This window comes from Hemitrygon akajei, chromosome 3 (genome assembly GCF_048418815.1).
Source record: "Hemitrygon akajei chromosome 3, sHemAka1.3, whole genome shotgun sequence".
Lineage (NCBI taxonomy): Eukaryota > Metazoa > Chordata > Chondrichthyes > Myliobatiformes > Dasyatidae > Hemitrygon > Hemitrygon akajei.
The window spans coordinates 75,563,413-75,576,278 of NC_133126.1; the positions used below are offsets into that span (position 1 = coordinate 75,563,413).

Sequence of the window (12,866 nt, forward strand, 5' to 3'; positions counted from 1 at the left end):
TTCAACACAAACATCATTAGCATTAAAGCAGACAGAAACAAAAATTAGCATTTATGTAAGGTTTTCTTTATGGAAGAAGGTCCATATTTCAAACTATTATAATTGAACAATAATGAATGGAACAAATGAAGTACTTATTCATTGGCTTTAAAATATGAATTATTTTGATTAACATTTACAACTGATAATGAAATACCATAAGATCATTTATATTTCAATACTTATTTAAAGATAGTAGCCACCATGATCAAGGATTAGCAACAAAGAATAACGTGAAAGAAGATGACAATAATCTCCAGTTTATGAATTCATACCTAAGAATATAGGTCTTACGGTAACATACAAAAAGATATAAAATTCAATGTAATTGTAAATACATGTAAGAATCTTTTTAGACCACACTTATGGGAGAATGTGCCGATTTGGGCTCCAATATGAAGAGTGGGACAATACAGATTCAAAGGTGCTTTCTAAAACGGTAATATCAGGAAGTAAAAGGGCATAACATAAAAGAAATAACAAGAGAACAATTGCTTGTGAGATCCTCAAGTTGCAAATGAAATATTAAGTCTATGTCTTGTAAAAAATGGCATTATTCAAGCAACAGTATACTAAGTATTACTTTCAGTAAAATTATGGAACTATTAGTAGATTTTTTCCAACTGACACATAACACTAATCAGCAAAATTAAATAAAATCCCTAGAATTAATTTGGATAGCATACTGAACAGCAGGGTTGACATCGATACTATGGGAAAAAAAAATTGAAGTGTGCAGTTAAGAATACATTCTCTCATGCAGCGGAGTGGAGAGAAAAAAGATCATCAAGGATTGTACTACCACAACATCAACTTCTTAAAAGATGTCTTTACCCCATAGCCATTAATGTAACAATACTATCCTATTCATGTTCAAAGTGAATGAGTTACTTTATATAATTAATGCTATGTTCCCTGCTTTTATTATTGTGCACTTCTTTATTTGACAATAAATATTTTACAAGGAATTGTTTCCTCAGAACTTACTTTTTCTGCAACTGGCTTTCCAATAATCACATTCCTGCTGCTTGTGTTCCTCCGAGTCTCTTTCTCACTCTTTTCCTACCAAATGATCAAGCTTAATAAAAGGGTACTATAAAAGGTTGATTTTTTACAATCTATACTGAACAAAATACATTGCATTATACTACAGCTTAATATATTAACACATAATTTACTTTCTTGTTTTTGCAATTTTTCTTCATTTTTTCTATATTCTTGCCTTTGTATTGTTTTTTTTATTGTAGGGTTTTACTGTACTGCTCAATTTCACTTTATTTTGCTGATGTTTTTGTCATCAACACTTGTCATCAGTGAGCTATGGAGTAAATTGCTCATTCACTGTGGCACTCATGTGATTTTGATTCTATAATGGAATGGGAAACAAGCAGAAGAGCTAAGGTAGCAGATTACTAGTCAACCTAAGCAGTGAAGGTGAAAACTTACTCCCACATCTTCTGTCAAAAAAATTACTTTCATCATGTTATTTTATCAGTCTTTAAATCAATTTGTTTCCTAATTGCTAGCATTGCATATTGTTTCATGCCATTCTTTAGACATTTTCCAATAATTTTGCATTTCCATTTCCTCTTTGTTAAATAAAAGTTTTGTTAAGATTTAAACTCCCCTCTTCAAATCCATGTTGAAACATACATTTTTCAAAACCTCTAAAATCTTTCCTAACTAGTCATTTTCACATTCACTTCCCATCTCTCTTTAAAATGTGCTCGCCAAATAACTTCTAAATGAAGTCCTGATGAAGGGTCTCAGCCCAAAACATCAACTGTCTATTGACTTCCATAGATGCTGCCTGACCTGCTGAGGTCCTCCAGCATTTTGTGTGTATTGCTTTGTATTTCCACCATCTGCAGACTTCATCATGTTTAATCTGAACATTTTTCCAGTTTCCACTTCAAAAACCCAACTGTTTTAACCCAGAAGGAATTATAATAGTGAGAATATGCATAGAAAAAAATCACAAATTTAATGAAATAGAAATTAGGAATAAGATTGTGTCACCATGAATATTGCACAATAAAAATTAAACATCAAACTTAATTACAAAATAATTCATTTTAGAAAGTAAACAATCTTAGAGGTATCACAGAAAGTTACAGTTGTAATACTGTAATCACAAATCTAAATTCAAGACAAATATAGACTAGTTTGCTAATTACTTCAAAAATGCCCAAATTTGTTCCAAATTCAACTCTTAACACCTAAAATGCAACAATATGATAGGAATACAACCCTGTTCAATTTACATTCAATCCTGCCTCAGACATCCATGATCATGCCTTCATTACCAAATTTCACAACATATGCCAGTGATATTAAATCTGATTCTGATTCATCATTCTGGAACAAAAATCCAATAGTTCCTTAACCAATGCCATCATAAGGGTGTCATGACCTTAAGAATTCTAGAAATTCATTGAGAAAACCTAACACCACTATTTCAAGAAACAAATTATGTGACATACAGTAAATGCAGCAGTGCCAGCAGAGCCCATTTCCCAAAAATAAAAATATTGTATTCAATACATAATACGTCAGCCAAATTAAAAAATACATTGTTTCAATCCCAGAAGATAAATTCCATTAATCGGTTATACTTATGACAAAAAAATGATCTTGAAATAAAGGGAAGATTTAACCTCAAGTTTCAATTTTCATTATCAATTTCACATGCAGACTTACTCACCAAAAAGGTAAAAGTGATAAATTGAGAAATTTCAGCAAGTATAATTTCCACATTTTAGTATGCAAGTATGAACTTTAGGTAACATTTTTGATCATCATCAGCAAACAGTTAAAAATAAGATTTCACAATAAAGATACAAGATTTATCATGACAGAAGGGACCCTGAAAATTGTTGTTCATTTGACAAAATAAATGATTTATTTTGTACTCAGCTCAAAAAAAGACAATAATTTCCATTGCTTTTTACTGGCATTAATCTGAAAAGAAACAGAAGTAATGCAAGGATTTCTAATGCCATTTTACCTCAAGTTCTTCCCAAAGCTTTTTCCTTAGTTCTTCTCCCTGTTTCTTCACTTGCCTTTCTTTTTCTTCTCTCATTACCAAAATCTTATCCAATGTTTCCATTTTTGCTATTGCTTCTTCAAGTTGGGAGTCTTCAGCTTTGTCAACTAAATCCTCTTGCTTATAATTATCTAGTATTTATTAAAGGATGATCTTCGTTACCATTTCTTCAGACAATAATAATTAGGCCTTAAAGGCAATAAAACATCACTTCCAATCTATGTAATGTCAATTGTGAAAACCAAAGCCCAAGGGCTAAAACCAGGACTCCTCAGAAATGCACCTCAGCTGAAGACATCAAGGCATAGGATGGAGAAAAGATGACAATCACAGCTAGGGGTTGAGCAAGGTCGTGAATGATAAGGTTTATATGAAAGAGCAAGGACAACACACTTGCTCTTCATTGTCTAAGAAAGAAATGCTGTAAAAGGCCTTCAGCTCTTGGTTCCATTTCTGAAACATTGCAAAGCTCAGACAGTGTTATAAATTTTAAAGTAGTTGGAGAATGGGAGCCTAATTTAAATATTTTAATAAATAGTTCTCTTTTTTGTCAAATTCTGTTACTTCAGTGTTACACCTTTAGTATTACTCATTTGACAACATCCTGATGATTGATCCAGAAGATTAAGATACATGGAATCCACTGTAACATAGATAGATTGGATTCAAAATAGGCTTGCCCATTGAAGAGAGAGAATAGTGTTGGAGGGAGCTATTAGGACTGAAGGCTTGTGATCTGTGACTAGCAATGCTCCACACGGATCAGTGCTGGGGAGTCTGCTGCTTGTGATTTATGCATCACTTGGATGAAAATGTAGATGAATGGGTTAGTATGTCTGCATACCACACATAGATTTGGTGCAGTTGTGGACAGTGTAGAGGATTATCAAATGATACAAGAAGATATAGATCAGTACAGATACAGGAGGAGAAATGGAAGATGGATTTTAAACCAAGCAAATGTGAGGTTTTGCACTTAGGGAGGAAAATTGTAAAGAATACAGTTAATGGCAGGGGAACAGACACCTAGCTTCTCAAAAGTGGCTACACAAGTCAAAGAGGTTATAAAGAAGATGTACATCATGTCTGCCTTCATTGGTTAGGGAATTGAGTACAGAGTAAGCAATTCATGTTATAGCAACAAAAAAAAATTGGTTTCACTGCAGTTGGAGTATTGTGTGCAATTCTGGTCACTCTATTATAGGAATGATATGGAGAATGAAAGGGTACAGATGAAACTTATCAAAATATTGCCTGAACTAGAGGGTAGTAGCTATAAGGAGAGGTTAGATAAATTTCAGTTGTTTTCACTGTATCACTGAAAGATAAGAGGAGACTTAATAGGAGTTACATTATAATTTTATTTTGTTCTAATTGTGTTTTCTTGTAAACAATTGTGCATAATTTGTTAAGTTTTCCTTGTGAATGCTGTTTATATGGTGTTATGTGTGCTATATGGCCTTGGATTTGTAAACTCCTATATGGTCCTTATGTCAGTTAAGTACAAGTATTAATAAAGGACATTGTACCTGAATTGCTAAAAAAAAAGTCTACACTCAATTTAAACATTGATTTCTCTTAAAATGTACTGAAGTAGCAAAATTTCCAGAAACAAAGGTGATAATCTTTGCAATTTCACTCATATGTACCATGTCTAAATATGTATCATAGACTTTAAAAAGTTATTATTGATTCTCATATATAAATGTGTGTTATGGTTTCCAGTATGGAAGCTGCCTTGAAGTTGTATTAGAAATACTTCACATTAGATTCCAATATTGTGCGGCAATCTTGGGATATCTTCAAACAATCATTACAAAACCTATTCCTTGTGTTGTGAATCTGGAGACAAGTTGATGTGCATTTAATCAATATTTTGATATATGCATGAGAGATCTTTGTATTACAGTGATATAAGGGACTCCCACTTTGGTCAGCGTTCCGAAATGAATTGAGTGGTTTACTTAGTTCTAGTGACAATGGTTGACAATCCTTTCCTAGGTCCATGGACCTGCTGTCAGAACTTCAGACTTTGTAGATACAAAAGGAAAGAAAGTTTCCAATCCTCTGAAACTTATTCTGAATTGGATGAGTAGAATGATTTATTGGAAGAGAATAAGGTAGTGTTTTGACAGTTCTTTGGGATGCTGTTACTGTTGATGATATAAAACCATTCTTTATGATTTTCATTTGTGATAATTTAAATGGATTATGAAAGTGATTCTCAGAAATGCCAAGTTTATCATGCCAACAGGAGCTCAATGAAAACTCTTTATGTTAAGTAATGGTCATTTTAAGACAGTAATGGTCAATAATCAAAGTTCAGAAATTCAGTGCAGAGTTTACTTAAGCATTGATTAAATACTTGGACACTATTGTGAATTTCACCATTTCTTTTAGTTGTTACTCAAACAAAAACAACTAAACTTTCAAGTTATCAAGAGTTTAGTGAAAACAATACAAATTAAATTGGGATTGTTTATAACAACACACAAATCATTCAGCGTGCAAAGAGAACAAGCATTCTTGAATAAGTTTCTTCAGAATTGAATTGACTTAATTTCTTACATCCTTCATATACTTGAGGAGTAAAAATCTACATTACGTCTCCCTATAAATGTGCATAAGTGCAAAAATAAGATGAACAAAAACATAAGTAAATATGTTAAATTCAAATCAGTTCCTTGTGTTAAAAATATATTCCTACCAGTCTCATTCTTTAATGGTTTTGTCTGATCTTGGATAGTTAAATGATCTTCAGAATTCTCCTCTGAATCTGTTGGAGTAGCAGGAATCCCTGGAAGACAGGTAAGATGGTAAGGCAACATGAATTTTCCAATTAATATAACATGTTCATGGATTGACTCTATGTTTTTCAATTTAGATATCTGTAGTTTCCATGCTTAGGATTAACCTTGTCAGTATCATTACCTCTGTGTACCATGTAAAGAATTTTAACTGTCTAGCTGCATATTCATGGAGAGATCTAGAATAAACAGACATGTCTTTCATTTATTTCAATCACTATTGTAATTGCATAATCCTCTTCAGAAGTTGACATACATGTCACTGGTTAGACATTCTGTTGCATCCTGAAGGTCAGATAGAATTTCAAAGATACAATTGAAAAATAACTATCTGTATCAGACTTCAGAAGTCTCAAACACAAGTGACTTGATATCACATTCTTCTGCATTCAAAAAAAGTGAACACAAGACCATTGTTCCACAGACTACATTCAGGAGACTAACCACAGACTGGAATTATAACCTTGCGAGTTGGGCCCTTAAATTTTGGGACTTTGGCAGCTTTGGGATGTTGGGGGAGGGGTGAGAGAAAGGAAGAGAGGAGAGGAACACCTATAATTTAAAGGGGGTGGGTGGGAGGGAGATGTCAGGCAACCACAGGGATTTTGAATTCAGTACTTGGTGTGAGATAGTGTGGTCACCCAGGGAGGAAGAGGAAGGTAAATTATAGACCTACATTTTAATAGCTTGGGTTTGAGTGGTGGTAGGAGAGTGAGGTGGGGTAGGGAGAGTTGGACGTCAGCTGCATTTCAAGGAAGACTCAGGAGGTAGTGAGGGTGGGGGATAGCTCACGGATGTTTCAGAGTGTGCTATACATCAAGGGTAGGGGGATATCGTGCTTGTAAGGTGAGGAGGCATAGATGCATAACATGACTTGGAAATGCCCGATATCATACAGCCACCAAAACAGTACAAACAAAAGCACCCACGTGCAGCAAGTTAGAACTTCAGATACTTGTCATGCATGCTCATTCTTTTGTGCACGTTGGCTTCAAAATCAGAATCAGGTTTAATATCACTGACATATGTTCTGAAATTTGTTTTGCACCAGCAGTACTTTGCAATACATAGTAATAAAAACTAGAAATTACAGTAATTTGTAAATATAAAACAAAATATTAAAGTAGAGCAAAAAGAGAGGGGAAAATACTGAGGTAGTGTTTATAAGTTCATGGACCATTCAGAAATCTGATGGGAGAGGGGAAGAAGCTGTACGTGAAACATTGTGTGTGCGAGTCTTCAGGGTCCCATACCTCCTCCCTGATGGTAGCAACAAGAAGATTATGTGTCCTGGGTGATGAGGGTCTTCAATGGTGGATGCAATTTTTTTGAGACATTGCCTTTTGAAGATGTCCTGGATGCTGGGGAGGCTAGTCCCAATGTGGCAAAGTTCACAGTTTTCTGCAACATTTTCCAATCCTTTGCAGTGGCCCCTCCATATCAGACGTTGATGCAACCAGTTAGAATGCTCTCCATGTGCAGAAATTTGCAAGTTGCTTTGGTGACACACCAATTCTCCTCAAACTCCCAATAAAATATAGCCACCATCATACCTTCTTTGTAATTGTATAAATACATTGGACCCAGGGTAGATCCTCAAACATATTGACACCCAGGAACTTGAAACTGCTCACGCTTTCTGCTTCTGATCATTTGACGAGAACTGGTGTGTGTTCCCTCGAGTTCCCCTTCCTAAAGTCCACAATCAATTCCTTGGTCTTACTAATGTTGATGCAAGGTTGTTGCTGCAACACCACTCAACCAGCTGATCTATCCTGCGCTTATATGCCTTCTTGTCACCATCTGAAATTCTGCCAATTCTGCAAATTTATAGATGGTGTATGAGCTGTGCCTAGCTATACCTCTATGGGTGTATAGAGGAGGGAAGCCAGCTAAGCATGCACCATTGAGATGCACTAGTATCCATCTTCCACAAAGAGGAGATATTATTTCTGATCCCCACAGACTTTGGTCATGCAGTGAGGAAGTCAAGGATCCAGTGGAGAAGCAGATACAGAGTCCCAGGTCTTGGAGCTTGTAGATTAGAACTGAGGGTATGACTGTATTGAATGCTGATCTGTAATCAATAAACAGCAGCCTAATGTCAGTATTACTATTGTCTATGTAATCCAAGGCCAAGTGAAGACCCAGTAAAATTGTATCTGCTACAGACCTATTGTGGTGATAAACAAATTGCAGTGAATACATAGGTAGAAGATGATTATAGGAATACCTCTCCCTATCACTCAGGTCCTCAAGTCTTAGCAACATCACAAGACCATAACACCTTAAGACATAGAAACAGACTTAGGCCACTCTGCCTATCAAGTACGGTCCTCTAGTCCATCATGGCTGATCTATCATCCCTCTCAATCCCATTCTACTGCCTTATCCTCATAATCCTTTATGCCCTGACACACCAAGAACCTATCAACCTCTGCTTTAAATAAACTCAATGACTTGGCCTCCACAGCCATCCAAGGCAATGAATTCCACAGAATCACTACCCTCTGGCTAAAGAAATTCCTTCTCAACTGTTCTAAATGGACATCCCTCTAACCTGAAGCTGCGGACTCTGGTCCTAAACTCTCACTTTTGGAAACATCCTCTCCACATCCACTCTGTCTGGAACATTCAATATTTGAATGAGTTTCCCCCTCATTCCTGTAACACCAGCAAGTACAGGCACAGAGATATCAAATGCTCCTCATACGTTAATCCTTTCATTCATGGATTCACTCTTGTGAACCTCTTCAGGGCCCTCTCCAATGCCAACACATCTTTTCTTAGATAAGGGGCTCCAAACTGCTCACAATACTCCTAGTGCGGAGTGACCAATACCTTATAAAGCCTCAGTATCACATCTTGCTCTTGTATTCTAGTCCTCTTGAAATAACTGCTAACATTACATTTGCCTTCCTTACAACCAATTCAACCTGCAAGTTAAACATTATGGAATCCTGCACAAGGACATCCAAGTACTTTTGCACTTTGAATTTTTGAATGTTCTCCCCACTTAGAAAATAATCTATGCCTTCATTCCTTCTACCAAACTGCATGACCATATGCTTTCCTACACTAGATTCCATCTGCCACTTCTTTGCACATTATCCCAATCTGTCCCTTATGCAGACTCTCTGCTTCCTCAACACTACCTGCCCCTCCAACTATCTTTGTATAGACTGCAAACTTGGCCATCAATTCCATCAGGCAAATCATTGACATACAATGTGAAAAGAAGTGATTCCAATTCCAACCTCTGTCACTGACAGCCAATCAGAATAGGTCCCTTTTTTTATGATTCTTTGCCTCCTGCCAATCAGCGTATCTTCTATGTCTTTCCTGTAATACCATGGCTTTTAGCTTGTTAAGCAGCCTCATGTATGGCACTTTGTCAAAGGCCTTCTGAAAACCCAAGTACACAACATTCACTGATTCTTCTTTGTCTATCCTGCTTGGTATTTCTTCAAAGAATTGCAACAGATCTGTCAGGCATGATTTTCCCTGAAGGAAACTATGCTTTTTTGGCCTACTTTATCATGCACCTCCAAGTACTTCAAAGCCCCATCTTTAATAATGGACTCCAACATCTTCACATCTTCCTATCCATTGAAGCTAACTGGCCTATAATTTCCTTTCTTCTGCCTCCCTCTCATCTTAAAGAGTGAAGTGATATTTGCAATTTTCTGGTTCCTCAGGCACCATTTCAGAATCTAGTGATTCTTGAAAGATCATTACTAATGCCTCCACAATCTCTTTCAGAACCAGGGGTATAGTCCATCTGGTCCAGGTTACTTATCTACCTTCAGCCCTTGCAGCACCCTGTGTACCTTCTCCTTAGAGCAACTACACTCACTTCCGCCCACTGACCCTCTCAGATTTCTGGCATTACTCCTCATGTCTTCCACAGTGAAGACTGATGCAAAATATTTATTAAGTTAATCTGCCATTTATTTATCCCCCATTACTATGTCTCCAGCATTATATTCCAATAGACCAATATTCTCTCATTCCTCTCTTTTACTCTTTATTTTTACCTTAAAAACTTGTGGTATCCTCTTTGATATTTTTGGCTAGCTTTCTCTCCTTATGGCTTTTTAGTTGCTGTCTGGTTTTCAAACGCTTTTCAATGCTCTAACTTCCTACTAATCTTTGTAATAGTATATGCCCCCTCTTTTGCTTTTATGCTGACTTTGACTTTCCTTGTCAGCCACAGTTGCCTCATCCTCCATTTAGAATACCTGTCATTAATATACTTAATATCAATCCTTCTTCATCAATACTTCTGTACCCTTACATTTTTATTGATAGCTTTCCTGCAAGTGGGTGATCAGAACTGCACATAATACTCCAAATTAGTCCTCATCAATGTCTCATACAACTCCAATATAACAATCCAACTCCTTTATTCAATACTTATGATTTATGAAGGCCAATGTTCCCTAAGCTCTGTTTAAAATTGTATCTACATGTAATACCACTTCCAAGGAATTAGAGATCTGTATTCCCAGATACCTCTGTTCTAGTACACTCCACAATGCTCTATCATTCACTATGCAAGTCCTCCTCTGATTTGTCCTTTCAAAGTGCAACACTTCACACTTGTTTGCATTAAATTCCACCTGCTATTCTTCAGCACATTTTTCCCAATAGATCCTGTTGCAAGTTTTGATAACCTTCCTCGCTGTCTACTATGCCCTAATTTTGGTGTAATCCGCAAATTTGCTGATCCAGTTTACCACATTATCATCCAGATCACTGATACAGATAACAATGGACCCAGCACCAATTCCTGCAGCATACTATTAGACACAGGCCTCCAGTCTACTTACCTCACTCTGGCTTCGCCCATGAATCAATGTCAAATCCAATTTACTACTTCATTGCGAGTAGTATTCCAAAGTAAATTACCTAAAGTATAACTAGTCTGTCAATTACAGTTTAACCAAAAATAAAACTGAAAAATGTAACTTTTTTTTAATTTGAACATTTCAATTAAGCAGCTATTTTTCACAAAACAGTATCTGAAATTCTCTAAGAGGAATTCTATTGTAAAGTTAATGGCCAACATTTAAAAACCACCATCTTTAATAATGTGAAACAGCCAGTGTGGCCTATAATATTAATTGGAAATAAACTGTAGTAATAACTATACCTTTATAAAGTCATGTAAACCAGATGATTTTTTTCAGCTAGGGCTGTGTTGCACCAAAAGTTAATTTCCAATAGGGACTATGACAAAACTTTTATTAAGATCAGGGAAGAACTTCACTGTCTGAAATGTTGGAGAATGGATAATACATCGGCTTAGCTTTTTGTCCTTTTACTTCCAGACATTCAACAGAAACTGCTATTTCAGTCACTCTACTGACTGAATGAAATCTCATCAATTCTAATTAATTAAAATGTCTGGCAAATGCACACAAGTTTAGCTTTATAAGCTTTAATTAATTCTTCTTGCTAAAGTCAAGTCTGCCTGTCTGAAAGTTTTTCATTTCTGGCTTTTGGATCCAATGGCTTGAATATAAAACCTCAAATACAAACAAGTCAGGCCGAATGCAGACCTCTCATTTAAAATCAACCTAACGAAAAATTAATCAACCCTGTTACTGCAAGGACAGACTTCTTTAAAAAAAATTGTCAGGGTAGGGAAGTTTACTCTACAATGGTCCATATTTTATGCTTGAGATGTATTTGACATTCAGAGGCATTGAGTATTATCCAAAATATAGAATTTAAATAACCTACAAAACCTTTCAAATAATTAAGAACATTGCAACTAAAGCAAATAATTCAAAATCTTTTTACCTTTCTTCCTTGCAGCTATATCCCTTCAAACAAATGGAATCACAGATCCTGAATCATTTCTAACCTTACACAAAATGTACAAGCACATTTTTCAGCTTTAATGCAAGTGAATTCCAGCATAGCCAAGCTTTGCTGTTGGATTCCACACACACTGGTTAATTTAGCACAGGAAAATTCTATACTTCCCAAATATGCCAGAATTTATACAGTTCACAGTGGAAATGCCAAACAATTTGGAAGAAAATTAGGATAATTTTGTCATAACTGAGTCTTCTAAATCATTTCTAGTCATGGCTAAATTGCCTCAAGTATAGATGATTATTCTGCCACTTGCTCTTTATTTGCTTTAAAATTCATGTAGCAAATAGACTGAGTGAATAAAGAATATCGCAAAGTTCTGAAATGTTAGTGTACTGCAATGTACCTGATTTTTCTGAAATTAGAACTTCCATTGTATTAGATCTAATGTGATCCCTTGGTGAGGAAAGACATCTGTGTTGTCCTTCAAGATCTATATTTTTAGTACCCAAAATCTTCACTCCATCTTCTTCAGTGAAAATTTCCAGTTCACTGTCCAGATCATCAAAGTAAGGATTAGTTGAGGATTCCACAGGGTTAAAATGGCTTTCCAAAGAGTCAGACTTTTCCTGCAATCAGAAGAGTAATTTTGATTTAGTGAAATTCATCTTTTTCTCATCTATACAAATAGGTTAGGGCTGACTGGTTTGCTACAGAATCAATGCATGACACACTAGTGACTGTTTTGATACTGATCTTACTACTTCAAATTTTGTTTCAGTAATGCACTGATTTTATGCCGGGTTTCACAGTCATCTCATTGATCCCATTTGTCCAGTTACTACCTGGTAGCCTATTCACTTTGATATGCCCATCAACTCCAAACAGACATGTACAAACAAGCTGGATGAACTCAGCAGGTCGGGCAGCATCCGTTGAAAGGAGCAGTCAATGAAGGCCGAGACCCTTCGTCAGGACTACAGGAGGAGGGGGCAGGGGCCCTATAAAGAAGGTGGGGGGAGAGTGGAATGTGCCAGGTTGAAAACCAATCAGAGGAAAGATCAAGGATGGGGGAGGGGAAGCAGGGAGGGGATAGGCAGGAGAGGTGAAGAAGGAATCTAAGGGGAAAACTCCAAACAGATTTTCTT

At 36.1% G+C, this 12,866-nt stretch overlaps 1 protein-coding gene across 3 annotated transcripts in view; it reads right to left on the reverse strand.

Annotated features, from left to right (window-relative positions):
• fsip1 (fibrous sheath interacting protein 1) overlaps positions 1 to 12,866 on the reverse strand; it is a 418,000-nt gene that overhangs the window by 383,022 nt on the left and 22,112 nt on the right. For all 3 annotated transcript variants that reach the window (XM_073040145.1, XM_073040147.1, XM_073040146.1), the window contains exons 3-5: positions 12,125 to 12,347; positions 5,793 to 5,882; positions 3,047 to 3,216 (exon numbers count right to left, since the gene is read on the reverse strand). In XM_073040145.1, the coding sequence (XP_072896246.1) occupies positions 3,047 to 3,216; positions 5,793 to 5,882; positions 12,125 to 12,347 (483 nt within the window). The remainder of the gene's footprint in view (positions 1 to 3,046; positions 3,217 to 5,792; positions 5,883 to 12,124; positions 12,348 to 12,866) is intronic.